General features: G+C 41.8%; 1 protein-coding gene across 2 annotated transcripts in view; it reads right to left on the bottom strand.

Annotated features, from left to right (window-relative positions):
- LOC311238694 (SUN domain-containing ossification factor-like) overlaps positions 1–12,906 on the bottom strand; it is a 56,536-nt gene that overhangs the window by 32,509 nt on the left and 11,121 nt on the right. For both annotated transcript variants that reach the window (XM_084326852.1, XM_084326853.1), the window contains exons 4-9: positions 6,100–6,335; positions 5,628–5,723; positions 4,902–5,043; positions 4,714–4,825; positions 419–543; positions 120–187 (exon numbers count right to left, since the gene is read on the bottom strand). In XM_084326852.1, coding sequence (XP_084182978.1) covers positions 120–187; positions 419–543; positions 4,714–4,825; positions 4,902–5,043; positions 5,628–5,723; positions 6,100–6,335 — 779 coding nt within the window. The remainder of the gene's footprint in view (positions 1–119; positions 188–418; positions 544–4,713; positions 4,826–4,901; positions 5,044–5,627; positions 5,724–6,099; positions 6,336–12,906) is intronic.

The following is a 12,906-nucleotide window of genomic DNA, read 5'->3' as shown; positions in this document are numbered from 1 at the left end:
AACAAGGAAGCGGTTTCATTAGGAATGAAGCCCAATTTGTTTCACTGTAGGTACAGGAAGAAGTAACAGTGGAAGAAGATCAACAGATGAGTGAGAGACGGATACACATTAACACATACCAGATCTTGTTGCTGCAGGGGTTCAGCATGTACATGTCCATATTCTCCATCAGTATGGCCGAAGTGCTCTGAATAAAAAGAGCAAATCAACTAAATAAGAATCTGCTAGTGATTTGTCATTGCGACAACGTATATAGAACAGACAGGGTCTAGTGATGGCCTTGATCATACTTGGTGGCCATTTTGCTCCTATGTCATGATCAGGTTGGGATTCCTTTCCTAAAGGTGGGAACAGGGTGGAAAATGAGAGCAAAATGGCCCGCCGTGTGAATATGGTCATTAGTCAGTGATGTGTGTACCTTAGCCTCTGGGTTGGAGCCAAGAACCTTTGCTCCACATTCCACCGAAGCATAGTTGTTAAAATTCTTTGGAACCTTCTTCACGGGATGAGGGCTCCCATTGGAAATTATATGAGCAGCCTGAGCTGTGGAGCGGAGAAAACAAAACACATATTATTCTAGAGTGAATATTTGGCATGGGATTCAAGATGTAAACAGAACAGAGGATGATCAAATGTAACTATCTAACTGCAATATTATTTAGATTTAACACTAGAACAGTGGGCCTTGCGCACTTATGTGAAACGTGGCTTGGTCAAACGAGCCCACCTTCCCTCCCCTGCTAAACCAGTGCTATGTGTGTTATTTTGCACACAGCCTGTAGCTTATATGTAGGCTGCCCATGAGATTTTATTGTTCTGACAATAACGTTTTATTTAATTTAATCTAATCTAATATTTGTGTTACGTTCTGTAAGTGTTTGACCGTAATTTAATTAATCTAATTCGGCCTTATAAAGATTCATTGTTCCTTAAAGCGTCTATGGATGAATCTCACCCATGGGAAATGTACTGAGAAACACCTTATCTGTTGTGATAGGACTGCAGGCCTTATAGTGCCCCATTGTATGAGAACATTCTTAAAATGTATCTTCTCCAACCAGAAAGGACTGGATCTCAAGGACGTTTCGACTGGGTGAGGTTGAACTCAAGTAACGCAACACATGACAAGCGCTACCGCCTTTTTGGCGTGAACAACCATTACCTCATCACTTTATTGACCAGTCACCCAGCAGTACGTATCAAAAGTGAAACTACTTCATGGGAGGAGTTTTACGTCTATAAAATCTTCTGTCAATCACTGCTCATGATTCCACCTGCATTCCATCTGCACTGCATTACCACTTGCGGTGGAATCCTTCACCTGTGTGACTACATTTACATTTAGCTGACGCTTTTATCCAAAGCGACTTACAAGTTCAAGTTTCAAGTTTCTTTAATAGTTGTCATACAGAAGTACAGAATACTTTCATACAAAATGCTTCTTACTGTTACGCTCCAGAGACTGTGCTAGACAAGATAGTATCAAATAACATAGTATAGCATGTAATTTAGAAGTAGAAAAGTAGAAAATGAGGTCACAGTGTTCAGTATAGACATATGTACAATGTTCGATGCAGAATAGACGTAACTGAGTTACCATATAATATACAATACTATGCAGTGTACTAATGTACAGTACTATATAGTGCAAAGCAGAAATGGGATGAGGTACAATTTAGGTACAATTTACAGTAAGGTGTACGAGTTGTAGTGCAATCCTTCATCAATAAATATAAAGTGTGGGGAGTGGGTGCTACAGTGTGTTTGTTTAAAGTGAGTGTGTGCTATAAAGTGTGTGGGGTGGGTGCTACAGTGTGTTTGTTTAAAGTGAGTGTGTGCGTGTGGATGTGTGTGCTATGTGCGTTTGATGGTTGTTGTTGTGTAGTGTTCATTGTTCGTTTAGCAGCCTGATGGCCTGGGGATAGAAGCTTCTTCTGAGTCTTTCTGTGCTCGCCTTGAGACTCCGGTATCGTAGGGCTGGGCGATATGGAAAAAAATCATATCGCGATAACGATATGATAATTTTATTTTATTTCTCGATATCGATAATTATCGAATTGTTATAAGTATAAAAAAAAAAAAATGTTGCCGCCATCTTTAGTGTTACATCCTCTCACACTCCAGTTCTCAGGCTGCAGCTGGTTTAAAAGCTAAAGTAAACCGGCTTCTCTGCTGGCTGTGGCTCCAGAGGAGTTGAACAGTTCTGGCTCTGCTAGTTTATTTTCGATCTTTTGGCGCTTTTTTGGTGGACAAACCACCGCACATGTGCACTGTGACTCGTGACTGGAGTCTAGTTCTGCTAGCACACATAGCCTACTGTGTACAGACGGTTTCAAAATGTATTTTAAATTAGAAAGCAAACAAAATAAATGGACAAGAGAAAAATAAATCTGAATTTGGTCAGTATTGTCATTTGGACAAGCACAGCCATTACTTTAAGTTGCAGGCAAGAAAGACAAGTCTGTCCACTGTCTCTGGTTTTAAAACTGCCCTGTTGCAGGTAAGAAAAAACACTAAAAAAAAAAAAAAAAAAACGATTTTTCGATTTTTTTTTTATTTCGATATTCGATATCGATTATTAAAATATATCGCGATATTTATCGTTATCGTTATATCGCCCAGCCCTACGGTATCGCTTGCCTGACCGCAGCAGTTCAAAGAGGCAGTTGTTCGGGTGACTGGAGTCTTTAATGATTCTCTTAGCCTTGCCCCTGCAACGCTTGTTGTAAATGTTCTGGAGGGTGGGGAGCCCCCCTCCAATTGTGCGTTCGGCTGAACGTGTCACTCTTTGTAGTCTGCTTCGGTCTTGTGCAGTGCTATTCCCAAACCAGGAGGTGATGTTGCCAGTCAGGATGCTCTCTATTGTACATGAGTAGAAGTTCTTAAGGATCTTCTGACTGACTTGGAACTTCCTTAGGCGCCTGAGGAAGTAGAGGCGTTGTCGTGCCTTCTTCACAACACTGTCAATGTGTGTGGTCCATGTCAAGTCCTCGGATATGTAGGCCCTCTCGTCGTTGGCAGAGATCAGGCCCACCACCACTGTGTCGTCAGCAAATGTCATGATTGTATTGCTACTCCGCTGAGCCACACAGTCGTGTGTGTACAGGGAGTAGAGGAGGGGACTCAGAACACAGCCCTGGGGGGCCCCTATGTTGAGGGTGATGGATGAGGAGGTGCAGTTGCCTGCTCTCACCACCTGGGGTCTGCCCGTCAGGAAGTCCAGGACCCACTGGCAGAGGTCATAGTTCAAGCCCAGGTCCCTGAGCTTGGCTATGAGTATGGAGGGGACTATGGTATTGAATGCCGAGCTGTAGTCGATGAATAGCATTCTCACATAGTTCCCCTGCCTCTTGTCCAGGTGTGATGCTGCTGTGTGCAGCACATGGGCTATGGCGTCCTCCGTGGACCTGTTGGGGCGGTATGCAAATTGCAGGGGGTCCATGTTGATGGGGAGGGAGGAGCAGATGTAGCCCTTTACTAGCTTCTCAAAGCACTTCATGGCTATGGAGCTTTTTCTGTACGACAAGTCATCAGGAAAGGCACAACTCTATCAGCTGAGTAACAATGTTCATCAAAGTGTTGAGTGCTACAGTGTAGGTTAGTTTATTAGGACAAGTGCATGACAGTAAGGTTAGTTAGGGTTAGATATATATATATTTTTACTAGAATAGACTAGAATAAATCACCCTTTGTATATTCTGAAATCTGACTTAGTCTCAATCATTATAATTATATCTGATCCACCTGTGTGTTATCTTCTACCTTTGTCCTGCCGTTGCAGCAATCAACCAACACGCTTTTAGAGGTACTTTCAGTTCTGAAAACAAAATCAGCTTCATAGAGCAGAATGATTCTAAGTATGATGCTTATTTATGCACGTCGGAAACTGATCTTTAAAAAATGCTCACGTCTCTCCTACAAATTCAAATTGGCCCATGTTCAAGATTTTGTTTCTAAAGTCTATTATCTAATGGATTCCTTATACATAAGAATGATAAATAGCATAATATGAAATTATGTAACATAAATGAGGAGCGGTTTGTCCGTTGAGCAGTTTCCCCATGTCTGATAGTTAAACAGACATGTGCGTCAGAGGATACCTATAGTCATTCATTTCTTCTTGATTTAGAGGAACTATGTGTGACTGGAGAAAAGGAAGATAGAAAAAATAAATGTGATTTGCATTTTCCCCTCAATATCTCTGCAACACTTGCAAGCTGCATTTGTATTTGTCATACCATGACAACTCATGACAACTTTTGAACATGTCAATTATATCTATAAATCAAATTGGTGTGTCAGTGAAGGTGTGCTCTCAGTGGAGGAATGGGATGAGGATCAAACAGCTGTTTAGGCTACTAATACAATACTAATACCTGCATCACAGTAACTTTGTATAATTTTATCCATAAAGAAATTGACAAACATTTTGTTCAAGGGACAAAGGCCTGGACAGAGCTCTCTGTAAATGAGGGAGAAGAGAGGGCAGGGGGGGGAGGTGGTTATTTGACCGAAACCACTGTGACTAATCAGTGATCAGTGACTATACCAAGACTATACTATACAGTTTTGGGTCCAAGCCCAACCCGAACCCGGCGGTATCAGTGCGATATCTGATACCAGTATCAGTACTCCCCTACTAAAGCGGACGAGTGTCGCTGGTGCTTAACACAGCTGGATGATTTTATGAGCCAAAATAATGCAGGAACTTACTCTTTTCTTTCTCCACTTCCATCACCTTTCTCTTCCACTCATCAAAGGTGGGGTTGTCCTCTGGGTCTTTACCCATGCTGGGATCCATCTCTGTGGCAACACCGCTAAAACCCTGTCAAGAACAGGAAATTAGTACGGCTACTCATACCATACAAACACAGTATCGGAGTATGGTTCTGCAACCATACCTCGTTCAGCAGGTGCGATGTGTTGATGACCTGCCCCAGACTCTGTGTGCCCTGGCCAGCCTGGAGGCTCGACGAAGGGTCCATGTGTGTTTTGGTGCCTCCACTGTGAGCATTGGAAGTGTTCTCCAAGACAACTGGAGGACTACATGAAAGACAACAGAAAGGGAAACTTTATTAGACAAATGAAGTATACCGTAAGCGCAAAGTCTAAAATGTTAGAGTTTAACAATGATAAGGTGCCAGTCCATACACAAGCAGGATTAAAAGGCCTTTATGTGACAACACTAAGTAAAGGTCGTCCTAAACCACTTTATCATAGAAAACAATGCTGGAAAGCCTTGTTTTCTAATGATTCTCTTTATGCCTAGGGGGACCCTGATGTAAACAAGACAAACGTCTTTCTCTGGTCTGCATCCCCTTAACAATTGTATGTATTGAGCCGTACTGTATTGTACCCATTCTGCAATCTGTTAAATAAAGTTTTCATTCATGCATGGTCCCATGAGAATGGAAGGCATGTTTCGCGGCTGTGTTTGGGAACTCTAAAGAGTAATTTAATATGCGATCCCTGGTCCCTACCTCGTCGCATAGGTTGCACACCTTTCTGACGGCATGACAAGAGATTCTGAAAATAATAGTTGTGTAATGTGAAATGCTCTGATGGAATGTTAATAGTCTTGTAATGTGTTCACACCTTTGGCTCACTAGGAGTTAAACTGTACCCACCTCGCGTCATCAAACGGGTTGGTCTCCTCTGCTCCACAGTCAGCTGTGGCCTGATCACCATCACTGATCTCAGGCGCAGAAACATCATCTGAGACACTGGAGAGAGACACACAACACGTCTTTTTACATCAATTCATTTAGCCTCTTCTTTTCCTTCTTCAGTAAACCGAAAGGTATTTTAAAAAGATAAAAGTACAAACTTAGCAGCTTCAAAGAAAAGAACATTTCAAAAGGAACTTCTAATGCGTGTGAGATATAAATGTCAGTAAACAATACTACGATATGACCTTCTGTGACATTGGAGAGGGAGAGAAGACCATGCGTTTTCTTTTTCTCCTTTTGTCATATTTATTAAGAACAAAAAGAAAAAGGGAATTGGACAAGTTTTGAGTCAACTGCTCTGAATGAACATTTCAAAAGGAAATAAAACAAGTGATTACGTACGTTAGGCGTCCTTGTGGTTGTGGTTTACCTGTTGAGGGTGAGGTTCTCTGGGGTAAGGGTGCTAGAAGGGTGTTCAGGGGCAGCAGCTACATGGTCAGAGGGTTGAGGGGTGGGCTCTGGGTCAGAAGTGGACTCCAGGTCCTGAGTAATGGAAATGTGTGGAAGTTGCGGTTCTGGTTCTGGCTCTGGTTCTGGTTCTGGCTCTGGCACACCTCTCTCTGGCTCCAGCTCCAGCTCTGAAACGGGCTGCTCCATCTCCAAGGCCTGCAGCCCAATAATAAAATAAGATATGAGTGGTCAGTATATCTTAAAAGGTTTCATATTGTAAAAAGAAATATTATAATAATAATAATAATAATAATAATAATAATAATAATAATAATAATAATAATAATAATAATAATAATAATAATAATAATAATAATAATAATAATAATAATAATAATAATAATAATAATAATAATAATAATAATAATAATAATAATAATAATAATAATAATAATAATAATAATAATAATAATAATAATAATAATAATAATAATAAAGTCACTTTTTCAGTGCTTGTGCAGGAACTTACTCTCGGATGGGCTTAATAACACTCAAACTGAAATAAGATAGATAGATAGATACTTTATTGCCATTTCAACACATGGTTGATTGGGATTTGTCTCGGTGCACTGCAATGCTCATTTCAGCATAAAACAGTGGAATAAACATACAGTAGAAAAAACATACAGGAATACTGTACAATTCACTATGAATTGAAAATGGGGGACCCTGATGTAAACAAGAGGAAAGTCTTTCTCTGGTCTGCATCCCCTTAACAATTGTGTGTATTGAGATGTACTGTATTGTACCCATTCTGCAATCTGTTAAATAAAGTTTATTAATTAATTCATTCATTCATTCACAATGCATTCCCTGAAGTAGAAGAAATATTTCAAACATTTCATATGACCGGTGAATTCCTAAAAAGGCAACAGTGCTACAGTGCATAAAAGAGCTCAGTGCTCCTTTAAAGTGCATATACCCTTAAAGTGCCTGTCGGCTAGTGCTAGCGCTTCTAGTACAAAGTGCCTGTGCATTAGGGCTTGATTCAGGTGACGTACAACCTCGGGATATGTACTATTCCTAAAAATGTCCTACACCTGAGACTTCTACCAGAGGGAAGGGGGGTAAAATGGTAGTAAGCAGGGTGTGAGAGGGGTCACCAATAACCTTCTCCCCTTTCTGCCTGATGTGTGCGGCATATAGAGGCCATAGAAGGAAGATCACAGGCAATGATTTTTGACGCTGTGCTCAGGCTGTGCATACAGTTCTTTCAAGCCGTCCCCTATTTCCATACCACACCGTCACTGAGAAGGTGAGGACGCTCTCCACAGTGGCTTTATAGAAGTTGAGCATCGCCTCCCTGGACACACCAAACTTTTAAAGTTGACACAGGGAGTGGAGCCTCTGGTGGGCCTTGCTGATTATGTGGCTGGTGTTAACTTCCCACTTTAAATGATCACATGTATGGTGGTGCCAAGGAATTTAAAACGATCTACTCTCTCCACCTGCTGGCCATGTATGAACAGAGGAGGCAACCCAAGACAACCCAGTCAGATTTTGCACCCAGCCCGTATTCAGAAACTGTGCCTTTAAACTGTGCCTTCATTTGGAATTGTGCCTTCATTTGGAATTCTGTCTTTATGTGATATCACACAAAAAAGCTCATTGCAATGCACGGTCCCGGAATTTGTGCAAAATGGCGGCTTATTCATAAACATTATTTTTTTTTCATAAAGATGAACCTAAAAAAACAGTTTGATATGATGTTGTTGGATCTTGAGTCATATTTGATCTGCAATGCCTATTTTGACAGTTTGATCTGAATTTCATTCGATGCTAAAGGCTCGTACAGCATTGCTAGATGTACAATAATTATTGTATTTTTACAATAAATGTGGCTCGCTCATTACAATACAGGCATGTCGGGAACAGTAACAGAGGGGTATGGAGGCATGCTAGAATGCATAATCTTGAGTGGGTTTTCTTTTCAGCAGAAAACTTGATGTTTAGGGGACCTCAAAGGCTTATTTAACACTAGAACAGTGGGCCTTGTGCACTTCTGTGAAATGCGGCTCAGTCAAATGACCCCACTTTTCCTCCCCTGCTAAACCAGTGCCATGTGTGTTCTCTCCACACAGCCTATGTAGGCTGCCCATGAGATTGTGTTGTTCTGACAATAAAGTTTAATCTAATCTAATATTTGTGCGATGTTCTGAAAACAAAACACAGCATTATAGAGCAAACCAAACACCAGTAATGATTACATCCTTTCTAGCTGCTAAAGGATAAGTAATATTGTTATATCTACAGGATTTGATTTGAACTGGCTTACATTGTGATAGCTGATTTGAACTGGCTTACATCGTGATAGCTGAAACTCAGGTGATTTAATCATTTCCTGATTATGTTCCACTTCCATTGTCTTCAAGTGGCACCAGGCAAACTGCACACCACCATGTCCTCCCTCCTCACTCCCCCACTCTCTCTGTAGAGGACTTCTTTGAGGAAAAAGGTAGAGAACATTTGCAGCTGCTTCTCCCAACCCCCACCCATTCCAAATGCTGAATCAAGAGCCTCATCTTTCACTCTGTCATATTTCTCTCCCATTACAGCCAAAGCATCGACACTGATGATCAAACCATCCCACTACATGCCAGCTGGACCCAATACCCTCCCCACTCCTCCAGACCATCGTACCAGACATCCTCCCATTCCTAACTGCAACCGTCAACTCCTCTCTCAACTCCGGGGTGGTTCCCCCCTTTCGAAAACAAGCTAGAGTCACACCGCTCATCAAAAAACAACCCTGAACCCCACCGTCATAGATAACTACGAATTCCAATCTGGCTTCAGAACATCCCACTCCACTGACACATGCCTTCTCTATTTGAACGACCACATCAAACAAGAGGTGGACACAGGCAAATACTGCGGCATGGTCATTGGTCATGCTGGACCTCCAAAAGGCTTTCGACACTGTCAATCACTCCATTCTAATTGACAAGCTAAAAGCAATTGGTTTTGATAGTTTATCAGTGAGCTGGATGCAATCCTACCTGGAGGGGAGAGAACAGATGGTAGAGGTAAACGGTACCCTATCCCCCCCCCTCACAGTGAACTGTGGTGTTCCACAAGGAAGCATACTAGGACCACTACTGTTCCTAATTTATGCAAATGACATGTCGTCAGCTTGTGACTGCAACTTGTTCCTGTTCACGGACGACTCAGCCCTGCTGGTCTCTGACAAGAACAAGTTACAGGTTGAACAAACCCTCAGCTCAGAACTCGGCAGAATCTGCACCTGGCTCGCTTGATAACAAACTATCATTACACCTGGGTAAAAAATCTTCCATTCTCTTCGGATCAAATAACAAACTCAGTAAGACCAACGGCTTCTCTGTTACAGTGGGTGACAATATTGTCACAAGGAAAGATGGGTTCCATCCTAGAGGCAAATCTTTCCTGTGACAAGATGGCATCCAATGTAATAGAAAAAGTCAACCAACAAACAAGATTCTTGTACCGGATCTCCTCTCTGGTAAACAAAAATACCCTGAAGACTCACAGGAGCACTCATTCAAGGCTACTACGACTATGCTTGCACCTCATGGTACCAAGGCACCTCAAAAGGCACTAAAAACAAGATTACAAACATCACAAAACAAACTGGTCAGACTACTGCTTGACCTTACTCCTAGAACCCACCTCACCCCTGCCCATTTCGACAACCTAGGATGGCTTAGAGTAGATGACAGAGTACAGCAACTTGCAATGGGCATGGTCTACAACAGTGGTTCTCAACTGGTCTAGCCTCGGGACCCAACATTTTCCTTAATCATTAAGTCGCGACCCAGATTTTTGAACCACTATGATTTATTTAAAAGAAAATTGCAGTAATACGCAATCTTTCATGCACTGTTAACAACATGAAATAAACACAAAAAAGTGCAACAAAAGTGCAACTAGGGATAAAAACCCAATGAAATAAAATAATAATAAATAATTATGCTTCTTAGCAGACTTCTTAGCTTAACATAACAGACCTACAGTAAGTTTGGGGGAACTAATGGGATAACTGGGGTTGCAAAAAAAGTGCAACTAGGGTTAAAAACACAATGAAATAAAATTATAATAATAAATAATATATCCTTCTTAGCAGACTTCTTAGCTTAACATCCCAGGGAACTAATGGGATAACTGGGGATGTTGTTTGCTCGTGAGTCTCAAAGTCTGGGGTGATGGTAGACAAAGCAACTCTGAGGTCATGCTCAATGTCCAATCTGTTCCTCTGCTTTGTCTTCAGCTGGACCAGAGCTGAGAAGCCACATTCACAAAGATAGGTAGTGCAAAAAAAATTATAAAATGTTTACTTTTTCTTTTCTTTTTACACGCATCTTTTTGTAGACCACTCAAAATGGCCCCGCGACCGACTTTTGGGTCGCGACCCACCAGTTGAGAAACACTGGTCTACAAGATACACTAGTAACACTACACCACTAAGGTACCCCATGTACATACAAAATACTTCCCAAAGGTCAGTGAATACCACGATCACAACACCAGAGGGAGCTCCACAAATCATGTCCAACCCAGATTCGGCTCAAACAAGGGACTAAACACGTTCCGTAATTATGCCACATCAATGTGGAACGCCCTACCCACAGCTGTAAAAAAAAATTATCACTACCCACCTTCAAAACCGCTCTCAAAGAGCACCTACATTTACATTTAGTCATTTAGCTGACGCTTTTATCCAAAGCGACTTACAAGTTCTGTACGACAAGTCATCAGGAAGGGTACAACTCTATCAGCTGAGTAACAATGTTCATCAAAGTGTTGCGTGTTACAGAGTGTAGGTTAGTTTATTAGGACAAGTGCATGACAGTAAGGTTAGTTAGGGTTAGAGTTTTTATTTTTAAATATTTTTTTTATTTCAGATAATGGTTGAAGAAGTGCGTCTTTAGTCGACGGCGGAAGATTGGACGGGTTTCGGCTGTCCTAACTGGGGTGGGTAGTTCATTCCACCATTGTGGGGCAAGGACTGAGAATAGACGACTTCTCTTTGATGACCCTCCTGGGGCTTGGATAGGAGTAGGTCTGAGCCGGCCAGAAGATGCAGAGCGTAGGGGTCTTGAGGGTGTGTAGTTAGAGACCATTGACCGGAGGTAGGCGGGAGCGGTTCCCTTTGCCGCACGGTATGCTAGGTCGAGGGCCTTGAAGCGGATACGTGCAGCAATGGGGAGCCAGTGCAGGTCCCTAAGAAGTGGGGTGACATGGGCCGACTTCGGTAGGTTTGCAATTCTGTAAGAGAGGCTGCAATTCGAAACTGGCCCCCGTAAATGTCTGAACCCCCCCTCCCACCCACCCACCCCCTCCTAATGTGTTCCCTCCCCCTCCGCGTATGCATATATTTACTGTTTAGGATCGGTTTAACAGTACTGTATATTTGCATATCTTGTATGTCACAAATGTAACAGTACTGTATATCTGTATGGCATGTATGTCATAAATGTCATGATTCGATTAGATGATTAGATTATTATATCTGTATATCTGTATGTTGTGTATGTCATAAATGTCATTATGAATTGAAAATGGGGGACCCTGATGTAAACAAGATGAAAGTCTCTCTGGTCTCTGCATCCCCTTAACAATTGTGTATTGAGCTGTACTGTACCCATTCTGCAATCTGTTAATTATACCGTAGGGCTGGGCGATATGGCCAAAAATTATATCACGATAACGATATGATAATGTTATCATATCACTCGATATCGATAATTATCGATATTGTTATAAGTATTAATATATATATATATATATATTAAATTGTCTTTCTTTCTTTATAAATGTTTTAACAGATGTATGTTTATTTTGCAGCAATTCTTTGTCATTGCCGCCATCTTTAGTGTTACAGCCCCTCACACTCCAGTTCTCAGGCTGCAGCTGGTTTGAAAGCGAAAGTAAACAACGAACAACAAACGGTTTCAAACTGTATTATTACTGTATTAGAAAGTAAACAAAATAAATGGACAAGAGAAAAATAAATCTCAATTTGGTCAGTATTGTCATTTGGACAAGCAGAGAGAGAGAGAGAGAGCGAGAGAGCGAGAGCGAGAGAGCGAGAGAGCGAGAGAGAGCGAGAGAGAGAGAGAGAGAGAGAGAGAGAGAGAGAGAGAGAGAGAGAGAGAGAGAGAGAGAGAGAGAGAGAGAGAGAGAGAGAGAGGCGGACATCTGTGCTCTACTGAGCGCACCTTTCTAGTCCCCAGATGACTTTGGCACAGTAGACGCGGGACAGACAGCGTCAATGTGAGAAACACAATCCCTCCCCCTCTCGCTCTGAATAATATGCATATTAGATCACTCAGTGATTAACCGCAACGGGCAGATAGTAAATAAGGATAAAGTATGTTAAAGACGCATTTATTGGACTCGTTGCGCGCAGAGTTTACATAGAAACAGCGCGACTCCCGAGGAGATGCATTGCTCCCGAGTCCCAAGAGGAGGACGCAGGACTGAAGAGCTCACAGCGCGCATGTAATGAATCCGCGTTTTGATGACATCATCACAACAACACGCGTTAGGTTACAGGTTGCTTCTGTTTCGGTGATATATTTTCGGTGAAAAAACTCTTTCGGCCGAAAGCCGAAAGGCCATTTTTGGCCATTTTCGTCCGAAATCTTTCGGTGGCCGAATTTTCAATGCATCCCTAACAACAACAACGAGGAAATGATGACAACTGTGTTCAAGTTGGCAGATAAAGTAGCTGCATTCAACGCCAATC

Source organism: Notolepis coatsorum (assembly GCF_963971535.1).
Source record: "Notolepis coatsorum genome assembly, chromosome: 13".
NCBI classification, from domain to species: Eukaryota; Metazoa; Chordata; class Actinopteri; order Aulopiformes; family Paralepididae; genus Notolepis; species Notolepis coatsorum.
The sequence above is the reverse complement of the archived record's forward strand: the minus strand, read 5'-3'. Positions and strand labels throughout refer to the sequence as shown.